This window comes from Hypanus sabinus, chromosome 25, assembly GCF_030144855.1.
Source record: "Hypanus sabinus isolate sHypSab1 chromosome 25, sHypSab1.hap1, whole genome shotgun sequence".
Classification (NCBI taxonomy): domain Eukaryota; kingdom Metazoa; phylum Chordata; class Chondrichthyes; order Myliobatiformes; family Dasyatidae; genus Hypanus; species Hypanus sabinus.
In genome coordinates, this window is record NC_082730.1 from 9066667 (window position 1) to 9085989 (window position 19323).

General features: G+C 46.1%; 1 protein-coding gene and 1 long non-coding RNA gene across 2 annotated transcripts in view; one reads left to right on the forward strand and one right to left on the reverse strand.

Moving 5' to 3' along the window:
- LOC132380987 (uncharacterized) overlaps positions 1-15420 on the forward strand; it is a 42652-nt gene extending 27232 nt beyond the window's left edge. The window contains exons 2-3 of the long non-coding RNA XR_009507890.1: positions 1878-2027; positions 14610-15420. This is a non-coding gene — a long non-coding RNA (uncharacterized LOC132380987). The remainder of the gene's footprint in view (positions 1-1877; positions 2028-14609) is intronic.
- Positions 1678-19110, reverse strand: fmoda (fibromodulin a). Its single transcript, XM_059950034.1, has 3 exons — positions 19022-19110; positions 7193-8234; positions 1678-1945 (listed from the first exon to the last, which is right to left on the reverse strand). The coding sequence occupies exons 2-3, from the start codon at positions 8106-8108 to the stop codon at positions 1794-1796; spliced, it is 1068 nt and encodes a 355-aa protein (XP_059806017.1). The 5' UTR covers positions 8109-8234; positions 19022-19110; the 3' UTR covers positions 1678-1793.
- Between the last annotated feature and the right edge of the window lie 213 nt (positions 19111-19323).

Below are 19323 nucleotides of genomic sequence, written 5' to 3' on the forward strand. Positions count from 1 at the left end.
AGGCCCTTCTGACCACGGGGCCTGCATGGCTAGTCCCAATTTCCTGCACTTGGCCCATATCCCTCAAGGAACCCCTATCCACGTACCTATCCAAATGCTTCTTAAATGATACGATTGTGCCACCCCCTCCGGCAGCTTAGTCCACGTGCACTTGATTCCACTCAGTAATACTTTAAGAAGTGTTGTGAAGTCATGCTTGACTTCCTAATGTCTAGGAATACAACCACAGATGCTCTCTGTAATCTTTGAGTGACGCTTGGGTAAAGATCATGCAACTGGGTGCCACTGTGGCGCAGTTCTAGAGCTACTGTCTTACAGCGCCAGAGTCCTGAGTTCGATCCTGACCTTGGGCACTGTCTGTGCGGAGTTTGTGCGTTCCCCCCTGAGAGTTTCCCCAGGTGAACTGCTTCCCACTCACATCACAATGACAGTGTGTGTCAGAGGGGTAGAGAATTGATGGGAATGTGGGGAGAACAGGTGGCATGGTACGTAGTGGTTAGCACAGCATCTTGCAGTACAGGGGACCCGGGTTCAATTCCTGTCACTGTCTCTGTATGTTCTGCCCGTGACTCCGGGTGTTCTGGTTTCCTCCCACAGTCCAAAGATGTACCAGTTGGTAGGTTAATTGGTCAGTGTAAATTGTCCTGTGAGTAGGCTAGGATTAATTCGGGGTTCACTGGGTGGCACAGCTTGAGGGCTGGAAGGGCCTATTCCGTGCTGTATCTCAATTAATAATTACAAAGTAAAAACAGGATTCGTGTAGGATCAGTGTAAATGGATGGTTGATGGTCAACATGAACTCAATCGGCTAAACGACCTGTTCCTATATCTCCTTGCTGACAATGGGCATTTTTTGCCCTGCTAATATGGTGAACTGAGATGGCTAATATGAGCAGGCTTGGGCCTACTCCAGGGAGCGGAGCGGAGCCAGGGACTCTGGTTCAGAATGATGTCGTTTGTTTCTATTGTTTCTGTGATTGGTGTTTTTCCCCCTCTCTCATGGTCTTTTTTTAAAATCAAGTTCTTTGGTTTGTGTCTGCCTGTAAGCAAACAAATCTCAAGGTGTATAATTTACACATTCTTTGATAATAAAGGTACTTGAATCAGTGACTCCATTCTGGCAATAATGAGACAGGGAGGCATAAAAGTTCTATCGACACGTACAAACAAGCTGGATGAACTCAGCAGGTCGGGCAGCATCGGTTGAAAGGAGTGGTCAATGTTTCGGGCTGAGACCCTTCATCAGGACTAGAAACGGAGGGGGCAGGGGCCCTATAAAGAAGGTGGGGGGAGGGTGGAAAACCAATCAGAGGAAAGATCAAGGGGTGGGGGAGGGGAAGCAGGGAGCGGATAGGCCGGAGAGGTGAAGAAGGAATGTAAGGGGAAAGCACTAAGGGTAGTGGAAGAAGGCAGAGCCATGAGAGAGGTGATGGGCAGCTGGAAGAGGTGGGATGGGGGAAGCGAGAGGGAGGGAATTACCGGAGGATGGAGAATTCAAAGTTCTGTCCACGTCAGCCAGAGGTCCTGGTGATCAAGGGGAATGTGATGGGATGGTTTTCTCAGACCTTTGCTCAGCTATACATCACACATTGCTAGGGGCAAGAGAGTCTCCGTGAGCCAGGTAACATTTTATAAAATTGTTCCAGATCTGGAATTAACTGAGAGGATGCACAGAAAACTAAGTTTTATTTCTTGTATCAGACCCCATGCTACAGGAATAACAGACAAGCTAGCTAGCCATTATGCACTTGTCTACAGAGGAGAGATTACACAGGGAACTAAGCGAACATATGCTAAATGTCTATAATTCTTGCTTGCCGGAGACAGTGATGGATTTCCTCTGGTAATCTCTCTTGTCTGATGCTGTTCCCATCCAGGCGAAGCACCCTTATCCTGGAGAAGTTCATGATTCCCATGGTTCCACAGAAGCTGTCCATCTTGATCTCTGCAAACACCACACAAGCACAAAGATCAGAGGCACCCATACCCCGCGGGGAGGATCAAGTGCTGGACCAAAATGTACACAGGTTTGTTTTTCAGAACGTGTCCTTCTAGCCGAGGCCGATGTTTATTCCCTAAATAGCCTTAAAACCAAGTGGCTTGTTGGGCTTTTGAATCAAGGTTATCGGTAGTTCAGGAGTCACAAGATCCAGCTAATGGCTGCTCCGTCTGAAGGGTACCAACCGTCCACCCCTGATCACCCACCTTTATTTTTGCTTTTCCCCTGTGATTGTGGCCCTCTCATCCCGTCTCTCTCTGTCATGACTTGCCAATCTCCTCCCTCTGGTACTCCTCCTCCTTCCCTTTCACCAAATGGTCCACTCTCCTCTCCTATCGGATTCCTTCTTCTTCAGTCAATAGTAACAGAATAGTAACAGGGATATCGAGGAGCAGATAGGGAAACAGATCCTGGAAAGGTGTAATAATAACAGGGTTGTCATGGTGGGAGATTTTAATTTCCCAGATATTGATTGTCATATCCCTAGAGCAAGGGGTTTAGATGGGATGGAGTTTGTTAGGTGTGTTCAGGAAGGTTTCTTGACACAGTACGTAGATAAGTCTACAAGAGGAGAGGCTGTACTTGATTTGGTATTGGGAAATGAACCTGGTCTGGTGTCAGATCTCTCAGTGGGAGAGCACTTTGGACATAGTGATCTCAATTCTATCTCCTTCACCATAGCATTGGAGAGGGATAGGAACAGACAAGTTAGGAAAGCGTTTAATTGGAGTAAGGGGAAATATGAAGTTATCAGGTAGGAACTTGGAAGCATAAATTGGGAGCAGATGTTCCCAGGGAGATGTATGGCAGAAATGTGGCAAATTTTCACGGGATATTTGTGTTCTGCATAGGTACATTCTGATGAGATAGGGAAAATATGGTAGGGTACAGGAACTGTGGGGTACAAAAGCTATTGAAAATCTAGTCAAGAAGAAAAGGAAAGCTTATGAAAGGTTCAAAAAACCTGGTAATGATAGAGATCCAGAAGAATATAAGGCTAGCAGGAAGGAGTTTAAGAATGAAATTAGGAGAGCCAGAAAGGGCCATGAGAAGACCTTGGTGAGCAGGATTGAGGAAAACCCCAAGGCATTCTCCAAGAATGTGAAGAACAAGAGGATAAGATGTGAGAGAATAGGACCAATCAAGTGTGACAGTGGAAAACTGTGTCTGGAACCAGAGGAGATGGTAGAGGTACTTTATGAATACTTTGCTTCAGTATTCACTATGGAAAAGGTTCTTGGTGATTGTAGGGATGACTTACAGCAGACTGAAAAGCTTGGGCATATAGACATTAAAGAAGAGGATGTGCTGGAGCTTTTGGAAAGCATCAAGTTGGATAAGTCCTTGGGACCAGACAAGATGCACCCCAGGCTACTGTGGGAGGAAAGGGAAAAGATGGCTGAGCCTCTGGCAATGATCTTTGCATCAGCAAAGGGGACTGGAGAGGTTCTGGAGGATTGGAGGGTTGCAAATATTGTTCTCTTATTCAAGAGATAGCCCAGGAAATTATAGACCAGCGAGTCTTACTTCAGTGGTTGGTAAGTTGATGGAGAAGATCCTGAGAGGCAGGATTTATGAACATTTGGAGAGGCATATATGATTAGGAATAGTCAGCATGGCCTTGTCAAAGGCAGGTCGTGCCTTATGAGCCTGATTGAATTTTTTGAGGATGTGACTAAACACATTGATGAAGGTAGAGCAGTAGATGTAGTGTATATGGATTTCAGCAAGGCATTTGATAAGGTACCCCATGCAAGGCTTATTGAGAAAATAAGGAGGCATGGGATCCAAGGGGACCTTGCTTTGTGGATCCAGAATTGGCTTGCCCGCAGAAGGCAAAGAGTGGTTGTAGATGGGTCATATTCTACATGGAGGTTGGTGACCAGTGATGTGCCTCAGGGATCTGTTCTGGGACCCCTGCTCTTCGCGATTTTTATAAATGACCTGGATGAGGAAGTGGAGGGATGGGTTAGTAAATTTGTTGATGACACAAAGGTTGGGGGTGTTGTGTATAGTGTGGAGGGCTGTCAGAGGTTACAGTGGGACATCAATAGGATGAAAAACTGGGCTGAGAAGTGGCAGATGGAGTTCAACCCAAATAAGTGTGAGGTGGTTCATTTTGGTAGGTCAAATATGATGGCAGGATTAACGGTAAGACTCTTGGCAGTGTGGAGGATCAGAGGGATCTTGGGGTCCGAATCCATAGGACACTCAAGGCTGCTGTGCAGGTTGACTCTGTTGTTAAGAAAGCATACGGTGCATTGGCCTTCATCAACTGTGGGATTGAGTTTAAGAGCCGAGAGGTAATGTTGCAGCTATATAGGACCCTGGTCAGACCCCACTTGGAGTACTGTGCTCAGTTCTGGTCGCCTCACTACAGGAAGGATGTGGAAACCATTGAAAGGGTGCAGAGGAGATTTACAAGGATGTTGCCTGGATTGGAGAGCATGCTTTATGAGAATAGGTTGAACTTGGCCTTTTCTCTTTGTAGCGTCAGAGGATGAGAGGTGAACTGATGGAGGTGTATAAGATGATGAGGGGCATTGATCGTGTGGATAGTCAGAGGCTTTTTCCCAGAGGTGAAATGGCCAGCATGAGAGAGCACAGTTTTAAGGTGCTGGGGAGTAGGTACAGGGGAGATGTCAGGAGTAAGTTTTTTACACAGAGAGTGGTGAGTGCGTGGGATGGGCTGCTGGTGACAGTGCTGGAGGTGGATACGATAGGGTCTTTTAAGAGACTCCTGGATAGGTACATGGAGCTTAGAAAAATAGAGGGCTATGGGTAACCCTGGATAATTTCTAAAGTAAGTACTTGTTCAGCACAGCATTGTGGGCTGAAGGGCCTGTATTGTGCAGTAAGTTTTCTGTGTTTCTATGTAATTACATGACAGGAACGAACGTACCTTTGCAATATTTTGACATGTAGAAATGCTGCTCTGGTCACTTTCTTTATGCAGGGTTTAAAATTCTAATCTGAATCAGGGATAACAACCAGGTAGTTACATCTGATTTTACAAGGGGAGCCATGTTTCCAAGTTTATCAAGAAGTTTATCGCTTTTGGCTTTGGGTCAAACCAAAAATATTTCAATTATATTACCTGTGGAACCAAAGAAGCCAACACACTTGGCGACTGTTACACCACCACTTCGAACGCTTACCGTGCTATCCCGCGCACACACTTTGGAAAGTCCAATCATCTGGCTGAACTTCTGTGTATCTGCAGAGATTAAAGACTGCAGCACCAATGGTGAGGACCAGGAAGTTATGATCGACACAAGTGGAGGAAAACTTGCAGGACTACTTTGAGTTGGTGGAACGGACAATATCCAAGGTTTCATCTCTGATTCTGAATGACTGCGCCACAGTTGTCATCAACTTCATCAAGACTTGTACAGATGAGTGTGTACCTTCAAGAAAATACCGGACATACCCTAACCAAAAGCTATGGATGAACCAGGAAATTCATAGTCTCCTGAGGGCTCGATCCATGGCATTTAAGATTGGTGATCAGAACTATACAAGGAAGCCCATTATAAGAGTGAAAAAAAAACACTTCCTATTGAGGTTAGGGGCAGAATTGGATGCTCATCAGCTCTGGCAAAGGTTGCAGGCCATTACTTCCCCCAAAGCAAATCCTAACATCATGAATGGCTGTGATGCTAATCTGGATTAGCTCAATGCCTTTCAGGCACACGTTGAAAAGGAGAATAAAACCACACTTGTACAAATCCCTGCAGCAACTGCTGACTCTGTGATCATGTCTTAGAGGCCAATATTAGATCACCTTTCAAGAGGGTGAACCCTTGCCAGGCGCCAGGCCCTGACGGTGGACCTGGTAGGGCAATAAAACCTGTGCCATCCAACTGGGAGGGGTTTTCAAGGACTTATTCAATCTCTCACTGCTGCAGTCGGAGTTTCCCACCTGCCTCAAATGGGTGACAAGTCTACCAGTGCCCAAGAAGAACAGGGTGAGCTGCCTCAATGACTGTCGCCCGGTGGTACTCGTATCTACTGTGGTACAGTGCTTTGAGAGGTTGGGCATGTTTTGAATTAACTTCTGCTTAAGCAAGTATCCGGACCCGCTGCAATTTGCCTATCACCCAATCAGTCTACAGATGCAATCTCACTGCCTCTCCACTCACCTCCACAATAATAATACCCTTGTCAGATTGCTGTGTATTGATTACAGCTCAGCACTAAACACAATCATATCCTCAGTTCTAATCAACAAGCTCCAAAACCTGGGCCTCTGTGACTGGATCCTTGACCTCCCCACCAGTTGACCAGTGTGGATTGGAAATAGCATCTTTTCCTCACTGACAATCGACGCTAGTGCACCTCGAGGATGCATGCTTAGCCCACTGTGTGGCTGGGCACAGCTCAAACACCATCTATAAAACTGCCTTTGACACAGCTATTGTTGACAGAATCTCAGGTGATGACGAGGAGGTGTACAGGTAGATCAGCTGATTGAGTGGTGCCGTAGCAACAACCTTGCACTCAACGTCAGTAAGACCAAGGAACTGGTTGTGGATTTTAGGAAGGGGAACACATGTCAGCCCTCATTGAGAGATCAGAAATGGAAAAGGGAGAGCAGTTTGAAGTTCCTGGGCGTTAATATCTCTGAAGATCTAACCTGGGCCCAACATATCGATGCAATTACCAAGAAGGCAAGACAGTGGCTATACTTCATTAGGAGTTTGAGAAGATTTGGTATATCATCAAAAACACTTGCAAATTTCTACAAGTGCACCATGCAGAGCGTTCTAACTGGTTGCGTCACCATGTGGTACGGAGGGGCGACTGCACAGGATCGGAAAAAGCTGCAGAAAGCTGCAGATTCAGCCAGCTCCTTCATGGCCACTAGACTCCCCAGCATCAAGGACAACTTCAGAAGGCGATGCCTCAAGAAGGTGGCATTGATTATTAAGAACCCCCATCACCCAAGTGAAGTCCTCTTCCCTTTGCTACCCTCAAACAGGAGCTGCACACTACAAGTTTTATGAACAATAAAGCAATGGAAATAATTGTGATAAATCAGGCTTGTGGATTCAGTGAGTGTGACAGAAGACACTCACTACCGATGAGTAGGTTAACTATTTACTTACAGGACAGGGAAGACACTAAACATTCAGTCAGCTCTTCAGGTTACAGATGTGCGAGAGTTTTGTGGTGGAGTCAGATCTCACTCACCGTTGATCCTGTTAGCATGGAGGTAGAGGTTTTCCAGATTCTCACTCACTGAGGGGACGGTCTTCAGTTTGTTGTGGGAAAGATCCAGCTCAATTAAGCTGGACACATTAAAGGCATTCAAAGGAATGCCCTGGTCTGTCAGCTCATTGTTGGAGATCCGTGCGTACTGAAGTTTGAGAAACTGCTTGAAGTATTCGCTGGGAATGGTGCTGATGTGATTGAAGTCCAGGTAAAGCTGGTGGACGGTGTCTGGAAGTACCTGAGGGACCTTCTTCAGATGATTGTTGCTAAGATCCAGGATAGACAGAGATTTGAGATCCTTGAGAGAGCTACCAACATCTTCCAGCTGGTTGTCATTCAGAAGCAGCGTGGTCAAGTTGTCAAGGCCTTCTAAGCTGTTGGTTTGGACCTTGGAAATCTTGTTGCCGGCAATCCTCAACTCCCTCAGTGATCTCGGCAAGGGATGGGGGATGCTGGTCAAGTTGTTATGGCCCAAGTACAACCTTTCGAGGTTCTTCAGCTTGGAAAAGACCTGATTGCTCATCTTTTCATTGGAGATCTTATTCCTGTGCAGGACGATCCACACCAAGCTTGTGGCGTTGTCAAAGGCACCGTCAGGGACAGCTTCGATCTGGTTGTCCTGCAGGTAAACATACTTCATGCGTGCAGGGATACTGGGGATGTATTTTAACCTGCGTGTGTCACAGTACATGGCCGTGGGCAGGATGGGAGGGCACGTACACTCCACGGGGCAGTCCGCCGCCATCGGAGTGACAGGGTCACCCCCACCGTAGTACGGTTGTCGTGACCGAGAATATCCCAGAATGCGTGCCAGCCAGTTGAAATATCCGTGGGTGTACTGACTGGCCGTACCCTCCAGGAGGGCCGCGAGCAGCAGCAGGCCGATGAGCTTCATTTCCGGGGTGGAAGAGTGCAAAGACAGTCTCGGAGAGGAGTAAGCGGCGAGCGGTGTGTAGATGAAGCTGCTGTGTCAATAGCCAGTGACTGTCTGCTTCACCCTGGAGCGTGGACTGAAAAAGAACTTAGAGAGAGAGAAAAAAAAAACCCTGGTAAATATTAGCACAGTCTTACCAGCCCGTCTATAAACACGTTCAGATTCTGTAACAGAAATTCTCAGGGGATGAGTTAATGGTTATGATCTATTAGAAGGCTGGAGACTCTCACAACCATCTGAGCTATACCTCCTCCCATTCTGCTTCCTGATTCCATTCCCTCAGTTTCTCCAGCTCTGTCATACCTGTTTTGATGAGAGACTACAGTACCAGTGTGTCTGAGAAGCCTTTGCTTCAGTCATTCCTTCCCCTCCTGTCTAACTGACGGGGTTCCAGCTGTTCGAAAATCCTTTAGTGTACTGGCAAATCGCAAACTATGAGGGATATAGAGAGGGTAAATGCAAGCAGGCTTGTTCCACTGAGGTTGGGTGAGACTCAACTAGAGGTCAGGGGTTAAGGGTGAAAGGTGAAATGTTTAAGGGGAGGCTTCTTCACTCAGAGGGTGGTGGGAGTGTGGAGTGAGCTGCCAGTGGATATGGTGGACTGGGGTTCGACTGTAACACTTAGGAGAAGTTTGGATAGGTACAAGGATGGGAGGGGTATGAAGGGCTATGGTCCCAGTGCAGGTCGATGGGACTAGGCCTGGGGTAAATGGGCTGAGCAGACTGTTTGTGTATTTTAGTTGCTCTATGACTCTAAGTGTCTGTTGTATTTCCTGCATGATAAACGCTCACGGCTGTCCGGGCAGATCCTGCCCTAACTCCAGCCACACGTTTGCAGATGACATGATCACAGTGGGTCAGGTCTCCAATGACAACGATTTGGATATGGGAGGGAGACAGAGAAGCTAGTGACGTGGTGTCATGACAACGACTTTTCCCAGCACAACTAAAGAGTCAGTCATTGACCTCAGGGAGAAGGGGCAGCGCACATAATCAAAGACTATCCCCCACCCCCGACCCTGGGCATTCTCTCTTCCAGAAGATACAAAAGCCCGAAAGCGTGTAACACCAGGCTCAAGGACAGCTTGTGCCTGCACTGTTATAAGAGCGTTGAGCAGTCCCCTAGTGGGATACGATGGACCTTATGGCCTTAGACCTTGTTGTCTGCCTGCACTGCACTCTCTCTGTCTCTGTAACACTTTGTTCTGCATCCTGTTACTGTCTCACCCTGCGCTACCTCGACGCACTGATGTGACGAAACGACCTGTATGGACTGCAAGCGAAACAAAGATTTCCATTCGACCTCGGTGCATGAGACAACAGAGACACAGGAGATTCTGCAGATGTTGGAAATTTTCAGCAACACACACAAAATGTTGGGGGGGGGGATATCAGTAGGTTAGGCAGCAACTGTGGGAGGGAATAAGCTGTCGATCTGTTGGGCCAAGACCCTCCATCAGGATGGGGGGGCGTGTGGGGGAAGAAGCCATAATAAAGAGGTGGGGAGGGAGGGGGAAAATACATACTGGTAGGTGATAGGTGCCCAGGTGGGTGGGTGAGGAGGAGGAAGTGAGAAGCTGGGAGGTGATAGGTGGAATTTTACTAATCGGAAAGCAATTCACCATGTTACCAATTTTCCACTTCTTATCACACCAACTCTTTTCCCAGCAGGAACTGGAATAGGGTTCCTCTTGTCCCCACCCTCCACCTGACTAGCTTCCACATTCAATGGATCATAACCCATCATTTCTATCAGACTCTACAGGATTCCACCACTGGACTCATCTCCCCACCACTGCTCCCCCGATCAGCATTCTGAAGGGACTATTCCTTCTGCACCTCCCTGCTCTCCCCTTCCACTGTTCCAAACAATCTCCTTCTCCCGACAAATTCCCAGACAGCCACCGGAGAAACAACACCTCTCCTGCCACTCCTTCCCTTCCCACCTCCTCTCCGGCCGGGAGAAGCAGCGATTCAGAAAGAGGTGAGGGGGAACGGGTAAAGAAGGATCCCACAACCCATTGGACTTAATGACACAACAAGCAACAAACTGACAATGGCAAAACAAGCCTCTCTCCCCACCCACATGCACATGTGGACAGTCCTCCATCTCCAGGGCAGGCCTCTGGGCCTCCAGTCAGACACAAGAGAATGTGCCAGTGCTGGAAAACCAGAGTAACACACACAAAATGTTGGAGGAACTCAGCAGGTCAGGCAGCATCTATAGAGGAGAATGAACAGTCAATTTATTGGTCTCAGACCACAAGACAGAGGATCAGAATAAGGTCATTCAGCCCATCAAGTCTGCTCCGCCATTCCATCGTGGCTGATTTATTATCCCTCTCAACTCCATTCTCCTGCCTTCTGCCTTTGACATTCTTACTAATCAAGAACCTATCAACCCCATAACCATCTGTAGCCACAAATTCCATAAACTCGCCACCCTCTGGCTAAAAAAGTAGCTCTGCTCTCTGTTCTAAAGGAGTGTCCTTCTGTACTGAGGCTGTGCTCTCTGATCCTAGACTCCTCCATCTTCTCCATGTCCAGCTTATCTAGGCCTTTCAATATTTGACAGATTTCAGTGAGATCTCCTCCCATTGACCTTGTCTCCCAACACTATGTGTGTGTTGCTCAGTGAACATTGGAATTTACAGTTTCTAGTGACTCCCCCCACCCCCCACCACCAGTGATCCTTTCCCACTCCTTCTGGTCCACTCAGGGTTTTGTCTTTGTTCAACTTTTCTTTTCCTCTCCTCTATTATCTATAAGTATTTTTCATAGTCTTCATCATCCTCATCACCATTCCCCCTACCTGTTCCCATCTGCCATTCATTTGCACACCCATCCACCTGTGTTTCTTCTCCCTATCCTATCCTCCTCCACCTGGCTCCATCCCTCCCTAGTCTAGTTCTGCCTATCAACTTCCAGACTCTGTCTTTGCCTCCACCCTCCCTACGCCCCCATCCGGCTCCATCTTCCCATCATTCCTATCTACATCTTCCGCTTTCATGTACCGACAATCCTCTGCATGAAAATGTTGCCCCTCAAGTTCCTACTTAAATCCCCTTCCCACTCACCTTAAGTGTCTGCCTTTTAATTCTTGATTTCCCAGCCCTGGGAAAAAGAATTGAATGCATTCACTCTATCTATGATGTTACATTGTTCTGTAAAAACGTGCACCTCATTCTCCTATGTTCCAATGAATGAGACCCATCCTGTTCAACCTCTCTCCCTAACTCAGTCCCTGGAGTCTCAGCAACTTCTCTTGTAAATCTCTCCTGCATCCTTTCTGGTGTCTTTTCAAAAACCAGCTGACCAAAACTGAACATGACATTCCAAATGAGACCTCACCGTTATTTCACAGGGCCTCGTGTGGGAGAGCCATAATCTCACACGTTAACAAAAGTACTCAGCAGAGAATGTGCCTCTTGCATCACTTGGTGAAATCCCATCTTTCCCCGAATTTACTGGTACAATTCTACATTGCCTTCATAGAGAGCGTCCTCACACCAGGCATTACTGTCTGGTTTGGTGCAGCTTCCAGCAAACTGTCGGGACAGCAGAAAAAGTCACTGGCTGCACTCCACCATCACTGCAATAATGTGTACAGGACAAAGAAGCAGGTGTGAAATCATTGCGGATACTACCGACCCAGTAAAGTACCTTTTCCAAAAAGCTCCCTTCTGGAAAGCACCACGGGGCTACTAAAACAAAGAACTTCACGCCATTGTAAAAGTTTCTTCCCCCAGACAGTTCATCTGATCAACCGTTCTAGTTCACCCCCACCCCCTCTATCTATGACCTGAGTCACTACACAGTACTGTACACACTCTGAACTACATTTATAATGCTGTTTACATTGTAAATACATAGTGATATTTATGGCCATTTCATTCCGTATTCGTACTTCAATCTCTAAGTTTATCTTTTATATGCTTTATAATTGTTGAATGATGTTGCTTTTAGTTGCATGTTGCGCCAAAACACCACAGCGAATTCCTAATACATGTAAATATACATGGTGAATAAAGTTAGTCATTGAGACTTTACCAATATCTGCTACAAGTTCATCCGTGTTGTTTTTGGAGAAGTTAGCACCAGATCCCTCCTCTGAAGCCAATAGTTTCATGATCCCATTACTGACACTGATAAACAGAAGATGCCGGAAATCCAGAGTAATGCATACACAATACCAGAGGAACTTTGCAGGTTGGGCAGCATCTACAGAGAGGAATGAACCTGATGAGAGGTCTCAGCTGGAATTAACTCCATAGATGCTGGAAGGGAAGGCCAGAGAGGTGCAGAAGGGACGGTCCCTATCCCATCTTTGCACTCTCCCATGCACTCAAAATAAGCCGAGTGCAGGCATACCATCCAGCTGCACGCCCGCAGAACCCATTGCAAATTAAAGTATTAACAACAGTCCTGAAACGTCGACTCTTTATTCCTCTCCATAGATGCTGCTTGACCTGCTGAGTTCTTCCAACATTTTCTGGATGCTATGGTCAGCATCGACCAGCCGGGCTGAAGGGCCAGCTTCCGCATTGTAGTACCTCGTGTTCTTATGACAAGAAAGCATTGGTGCAGTCTGTGTACTTAATCCAAAAGTCCTTAGTTTGGGTAGAGTTTAACTGCAGTGCTCTAACATTATCATACAGAACCGACATTACTGGCTGAGACCACCCATCAGACCCTTTCCCTGACTGATTTCAGGATCTGTCTTTGCTTTCTGAATTAAATAGAAACAATAATGAGTTCGGCACGGACTAGGAGGGCCGAGATGGCCTGTTTCCGTGCTGTGACTGTTATATAATAACATTTCCAAAAGCTTATGGGATGTTAGCTTTCATAAGTTGAGGGATTGAGTTTAAGAGTCGTGAGGTAATGATGCAGCTCGAAAAAACTCTGGTTTGGCCACACTTGGGAGTACTGTGTCCAGTTCTGGTCACCTCACTATAGGAAGGATGTGGAAGCACTGGAAAGGGTACAGAGGAGATTTACCAGGATGCTGCCTGGTTTAGAGAGTATGAATTATGATCAGAGATTAAGGGAGCTAGAGCCTTACTCTTTGGAGAGGAGGAGGATGAGAGGAGACATGATAGAGGTGTACAAGAAATTAAGAGGAATAGACAGAGTGGACAGCTAGTGTCTCTGCCCCAGGGCACCACTGCTCAACACAAGAGGACACGGCTTTAAGGTAAGGGGTGGGATGGCAAGGGGGATATTAGAGGAAGGTTTTTTACTCAGAGAGTGGTTGGTGTGTGGAATGCACTGCCTGAGTCAGTGGTGGAGGCAGATACACTGGTGAAGTTTAAGAGACTACAAGACAGGTATATGGAGGAATTTAAGGTGGGGGGATATATGGGAGGCAGGGTTTAAGGGTTGGCACAACATTGTGGGCCGAGGGGCCTGTACTGTGCTGTACTATCCTATGTTCTATGCTCTAAACCCTACACTCAGTGGCCACTTTATTAGGTACACCTCTACACCTGCTTGTTAATGGAAATTTCTAATCAGCCAATCATGTGGCAGCAACTCAATGCATAAAAGCATGCAGACAGGGTCAAGAGGTTCAGCTGTTCAGACCAAACAACAGAGTGGGATAGAAATGTGATCTAAATGATTTTGACTGTGGAATGATTGTTGGTGCCAGATGGGGTGGTTTGAGTATCTCAGAAAAGCTCTGTGGGTGAAAATGCCTTGTTAATGAGTGAGAATGGCCAGATTGGTTCAAGCTGACAGGAAGGTGTCAGTAACTCAAATATCCATGTATTACAGCAGTTGTGTGCAGAAGAACATCTCTGAATGCACAACACGTCGAACCTTGAAGTGAATGTGTTTCCACAGCAGTAAGCACAGACTTTGGTTCAGTGGCCAGTTTATTAGGCACAGGAGTTCCCTAATAAACTGGCCACTAGTGTACAAAGACCTTGTTCTTTGTTCCTGAGCTGTTGTAGTAATTCTCTTCATTAACAAGTGCTTCATTAGTGGAATTACCAAATGAATCTGGTATTCAGGTACAGGCTTCTGTCTTTTCATTAGTCAGGGAACAGTGCCAGTGGGGGAGAAAGGACAATTAAATATTTGTCCTGAGCCAGTCACAGCTTTCTGTTTCTCCTGTGTGTGTATTTTGGCTTTAAAAAAAAACTTGACAAGAGGTTTCTTAAAAAATCCAAAAATGTGAAACATACTGAGGCATTCACTGTAGGTTTATTGAGGGAAACCCACAGACATAATGACTCCTTTAATCAGCAAGGAAGTACAAACATTTGGCAGCTGCAGTTTCACTTTAGCCGCTGAATGCTGCACTTTGAGTGAAACACAAAATGAAGTTTCCACCACTCGCTGATGGGAATTTCCTTCACAAGATTCACTGAGTTATAGAAAATGCAGCAGGGAAACAGGCCCCTCGGCCCATCGAGTCCGTGCTGACCTTAAACCACCTCCAGTAATCCCTCACAGGTTCCAACTCTCCCCAGACTCTACCCCTTGCATCAGCTGCTCCACACTGATCCGCCAAGTTCCTCCAGCCGCAAACAGGTGGCTGGAGATGAAATGACTGGCACTTTGAGCCTTAGTTTGGAGTTACGACTGGGTCTGTACTGGAAGACAACGTCTCGGCCTCTGCAGGCTGGCGAGCTGGAGTCGGTGCTCACTCGCAGACTGGCCTCTATCTGAGGAGAATGGGTTGGTTGGGTATGGTTGGCTCTTCGGATTCGACAAGCTGAACCACCATGCGAGCAGGCCTTTATGTCTAAGATCACATCTGGCAGGTGACAATGTGTCTCCAGTTCAAGGCTGAGATGATTTTATTGCCATTCCATCGTATACACGTACACCACCAAATGAAACAGCGTCCCAAGGTGCACAACACCGTATTTACCACTCACACACACAACACATAAAGTCATATTGCCACAAATAATTAACAAGCAGTAAAGTGCATTTATTACACAAGTTAAAAAGTAAACAGTGTGACACTGCCACCGTTCCATAGGTGATGAGACCTGGGAGGAGGCAGGGAGTTCAGTCTTGCGGCCCAGGGGAAGAACCTGTTTCCCAGCCTGACACTTCTTGTCTTAATGCCAACCTAAGTCTTAATTTCTGGGATGAAGGAAATAAAGACGTGTCTCTGGTGTCTCAAATTAAGGACATGAGACCTTCAACATGGTGTGAATTTTTAATTTATTCTTAATTCCCACCAATTTATCCCAAAGCTTCGATCTGTCTGTTGACCAGGGTTCACAACTTTTTTCACAACTGGACTTTGAACATTATCCTGGGGGTGGGGTCTGTAATCTCTGGTTTGGGAACCCCTGCTCTAGGCAAACTTAAAATTAAAATGTCATAAAGTGTATGGGGTTGAATGGGATCCAGGATAGGATAGCAGAGCAGACTTGATGGGCTGAATGGCCTGAATCTGCTTCTATGCCTTATGGTCTAAACCAACTATAAAGTAAATACACTCTGTCTGATTTTTAAAGTAGGTGCAGTGTGAATTTAATACTTACAGGAAGATTTGGGATTTTGTTATTTTTGAAATGAGACCCAGTAGGAGGAAAACTCAGTCCTTTCATAGCAAGAGTGAGCCTGACTCAGGCTTCTGGGGAGCTTGAAAACCTCCCTTTGATTATTCCAAGGAAGAGAATTTTAACCATGGATATTTAAACCCTTTTATAGGAAGGCTTCCTAACCCTTTTTATGCCATGGTCCGATACCATTAAGCGAGGGGTCTGTGGACCCCAGATAGTGAAACCCTGTTCTAGAGAAACACACACAAAACGCTGGAGGAGCTCAGCAGGTCAGGCAGCATCTATGGAGAGGAATGACCAGACAGGATTTCAGGCTGACTCCTCACTCGCTCAGATCCTCCTGCAATTTGTGTGTGTTACTCTGGATTTCCATCATCAGCAGAAATTCTGAAATTCTCAGAATCAGAATCAAGTTTAATATCACTGGTGTACGTCGTGAAATTTGTTACCTTTTTGCCAGCAGTCCATAATAATATAATAATAATATAGAAAAAATAATAAGTAGGTCAATTAGAGTAGGTATATATATATATAAAATAGTTAAATTAAAAATAGTGCAAAAACAGAAATAATAAATAAGTAGTGAGGTAGTGTTTACGGGTTCAATGTCCATTCAGAAATCAGATGGCAGAGAGAAGAAGTGTTTCTGAATCGCAGAGTGTGTGCCTTCCGGCTTCTGTACCTCCTTCCTGACGGTCTATTCCTGTTTTGGACAAATTGCTCTCATTGTGAGGACTTGCCAATGTGAAGAAGGTCTAATACACCTGTCAGAGACTCTGCTGTGCAGCACTGACCTGCAGGTCTCGTATTAATGACAGGTCACATTTTCAAAAGGTTTTCTTCACCCAGGCCGCGCCCGATTTAGCTGGAATAGCTTTGGGCAGTACAGGGCTAGAGCTGGTAGAGATACTGCCTCATGGTGTCACAGTCCCGGGTTCAATCCTGACCTTGGCAACACTTGCGGGCTGTCCCCAGCACGTCGTTGGACTGTGTTGGTCGCTGTTGCAAAAGATGCATTTCATTGTATGATTGTATGATTCGATATTTCATTGCATGTGTGACAAAACAGAGCTAATCTTTAATAAATGGGAGCTGTCTGCGTGGAGTTTGCTTGTTCCCCTGTGACCGTGCAGATTCCCCTTGGGTATCCCACTTCGGTCCCACATCCCAAAGACGTGCTAGTTGGTGGCCGTAAGTCGCCCCTAGTGTGGAGGTTAGTGAACAACTCTGGGAGGAATTGATGAGCAGTTTCGGGCTCCTTATCTGAGAAAGAATGTGACGGCTTTGGAGAAGGTCCAGAGGAGGTTCGAGAGAATGGCCCTGGTAATGAAACAATTAATGTATGAGGAGTGTTCGATGGCTTGCTGGAGTTTAGCGGAATGGGGGTGGGGAGGATCTTCTTGAAATCAAATGAATACTGAAAGGCCTAGGCAGATTGGATGTGGAGAGGATGTTTCCAGTAGTGGGTGAGTTTAAGACCAGAGAGCACAGCCTCAGATTAAAACACCATTCCTTTAGAACAGAGACAAGGAGGAATTTCTTTAGCCAGAGGAGGGTGAATCTGTGGAATTCATTGCCACGGACAGCTGTGGAGGCCAAGTCAGTGGATATGTTTAGAAAGAAGGTTAAGAGTTTCTTGATTAGTAAGGATGTCAAAGGTTACTGGGAGAAGGCACGAAAATAGGGTTGAAAGCAGGGACAATAAATCAGTCATGACAGATTGGCCTAATTCTGCTCCTATGTCTCATGGTTTAATGGACTAGTGGGGAGAATGAAAGGGGAATAGTGTAAATGTGTGATTGATGATTAGCAGAAAGCCAGCAGGTCAAAGGGCATGTTTCTGTTCTGTAACTCTCTGTGGCTCTATGTCTTTAAAAATTCTACAACCAAATTCTAGTATGAAGCATCTACCTCACCCAGAACCCTGTCTGCTAAGCCTTGGACATAATCAATAAGAAGTGATCTCATTGTCAAAGAATTCATGCCTTGTGCCTCAGTGAAGGAACACTTGTCTATTCATTCAGTTTTTAAGTAACTTTCCAAATCCTCCCTTCTAAGGGAAAGCGTACATTCTAGTTATAGTGGACTCAAGCTGCAGAGCTTATGGAAAAATGCCCTGAAACCATTGTAATATCAGTGTTTAATCACCAGGTGATTCAAACCACACCAGGTTTACGGGCCAGTTGGTCCATCTAGTTAGTACTTTTGTATTTGCTTATTTATTGAGAGAAAGTGCGGAATAGGCCCTTCTGGCCCTATGAGCGGTGCTGCCCCAGCAACCCCTCAATGTAACCCTGGCCTAATCATGGGACAATTTACAATGACCGATTGACCTACCAACCGGCACGTCTTCGGACTGTGGGAGTAAACCGCGGAACCTGGAGGAAACCCACGTGGTTGTGGGGAGGACATAGAAACCCCGTACAGACAGCGGTGCGAACTGAACCCAGGTTGTCGGTACTGTAAAGGATTGTGCTAATCACTGCGTTACCGTACCGCCTCACTTGACTCCGCCCATAGCAAATGCAAATCCTACTTTCTGTCCCAATTCAAGGAAAGCTTTGCCATTTTTGAGAAACCTAGCATATAGAACAGTACAGCACAGTACAGGCCCTTCAGCCCACAATGTTGTGCTGACCTGTTAACCCATGACCAGTCTAATCCTTCCCTTCCACTTAGCTCCCCATGTTTTCCGCCACCCACAGAGCAGCTTGACCATTTATTTCTAAGGAGGGCAGAGGAGTTTGTTATGAAGTTACTGGGCTTCAAGCGGGATTTGCGCAAATGCTCCAAGTCCAGTAGCAGAACAACACATGCAAAATGCTGGAGGAGTTCAGCAGATCAGGCAACGTCTGTGGAAATGAATAAACAGTTGAAGTTTGAGGCTGAAATCCTTCATCAGGCCAGAATTGTCGACTGTTTATTCCTTTCCTTAGAAGCTGCCTGACCTGCTGAATTCCTCCAGCATTTTGTGCGTGTTTCTCTGGACCTCCAGCATCTGCAGAATTCCTTGTGTTTGGAGCAGTAGATAAAGCATCAAATACCAAATGTCCCCTAGGCAAGGCTCGTGATGTGTAAAATAAATCATTTTTTGCTCTCTGTGCCACCAACTGAGGTTCCTTTCTCCCTGCAGCTCCACAGATGCGACCCTACTGAGAAATACGAAGTGCACCCAAATTGATTTAAAAAATATATGCCCACAAAACTTAAAGATCTATAATAGTATATTTAGCAGAAAGCGAGCAATTTCCCCAGTATTCAGGCATTAATCCATCCAATCATCCGGATATTCCCAATGAGTAAATATAAATGCAAGTTACACTGATAATCTGCAGTACCTACCTGATAATCCCGATAAAATTGCTAACTTCTTGGTGATTTAACTAAGGTGCTTCATTTGCAGGAGGTGCTTCAAGTTCGACCAGTTTGGGAATGAATTCACGCCAGTGACAGTGAAAGGTCGACCGCTGGAGAGTTTCCAGCTCAAATAAACAATTGTCCCCTTGTGTCAACTTTGTGCGGCAGGAATGTGAGCTGTCTGCAGAAAGGGGATTATTAGTTTTGTGCCTTATTTTGCATGATTAACCCTCTCCCCTCATTAGAAACAAGGCAGGCAATCAAACACACGGGGAAGTTCCATGCTG

Bases quoted from the DNA above. Each gene is read 5' to 3' on its own strand.
- fmoda (XM_059950034.1), bottom strand. From the start codon at position 8,108: ATGAAGCTCATCGGCCTGCTGCTGCTCGCGGCCCTCCTGGAGGGTACG. The intron at 1,946-7,192 runs GTGAGTGAGATC...TGGTGTTTGCAG, and splicing joins CCATGCTAACAGGATCAACG to AGATCAAGATGGACAGCTTC.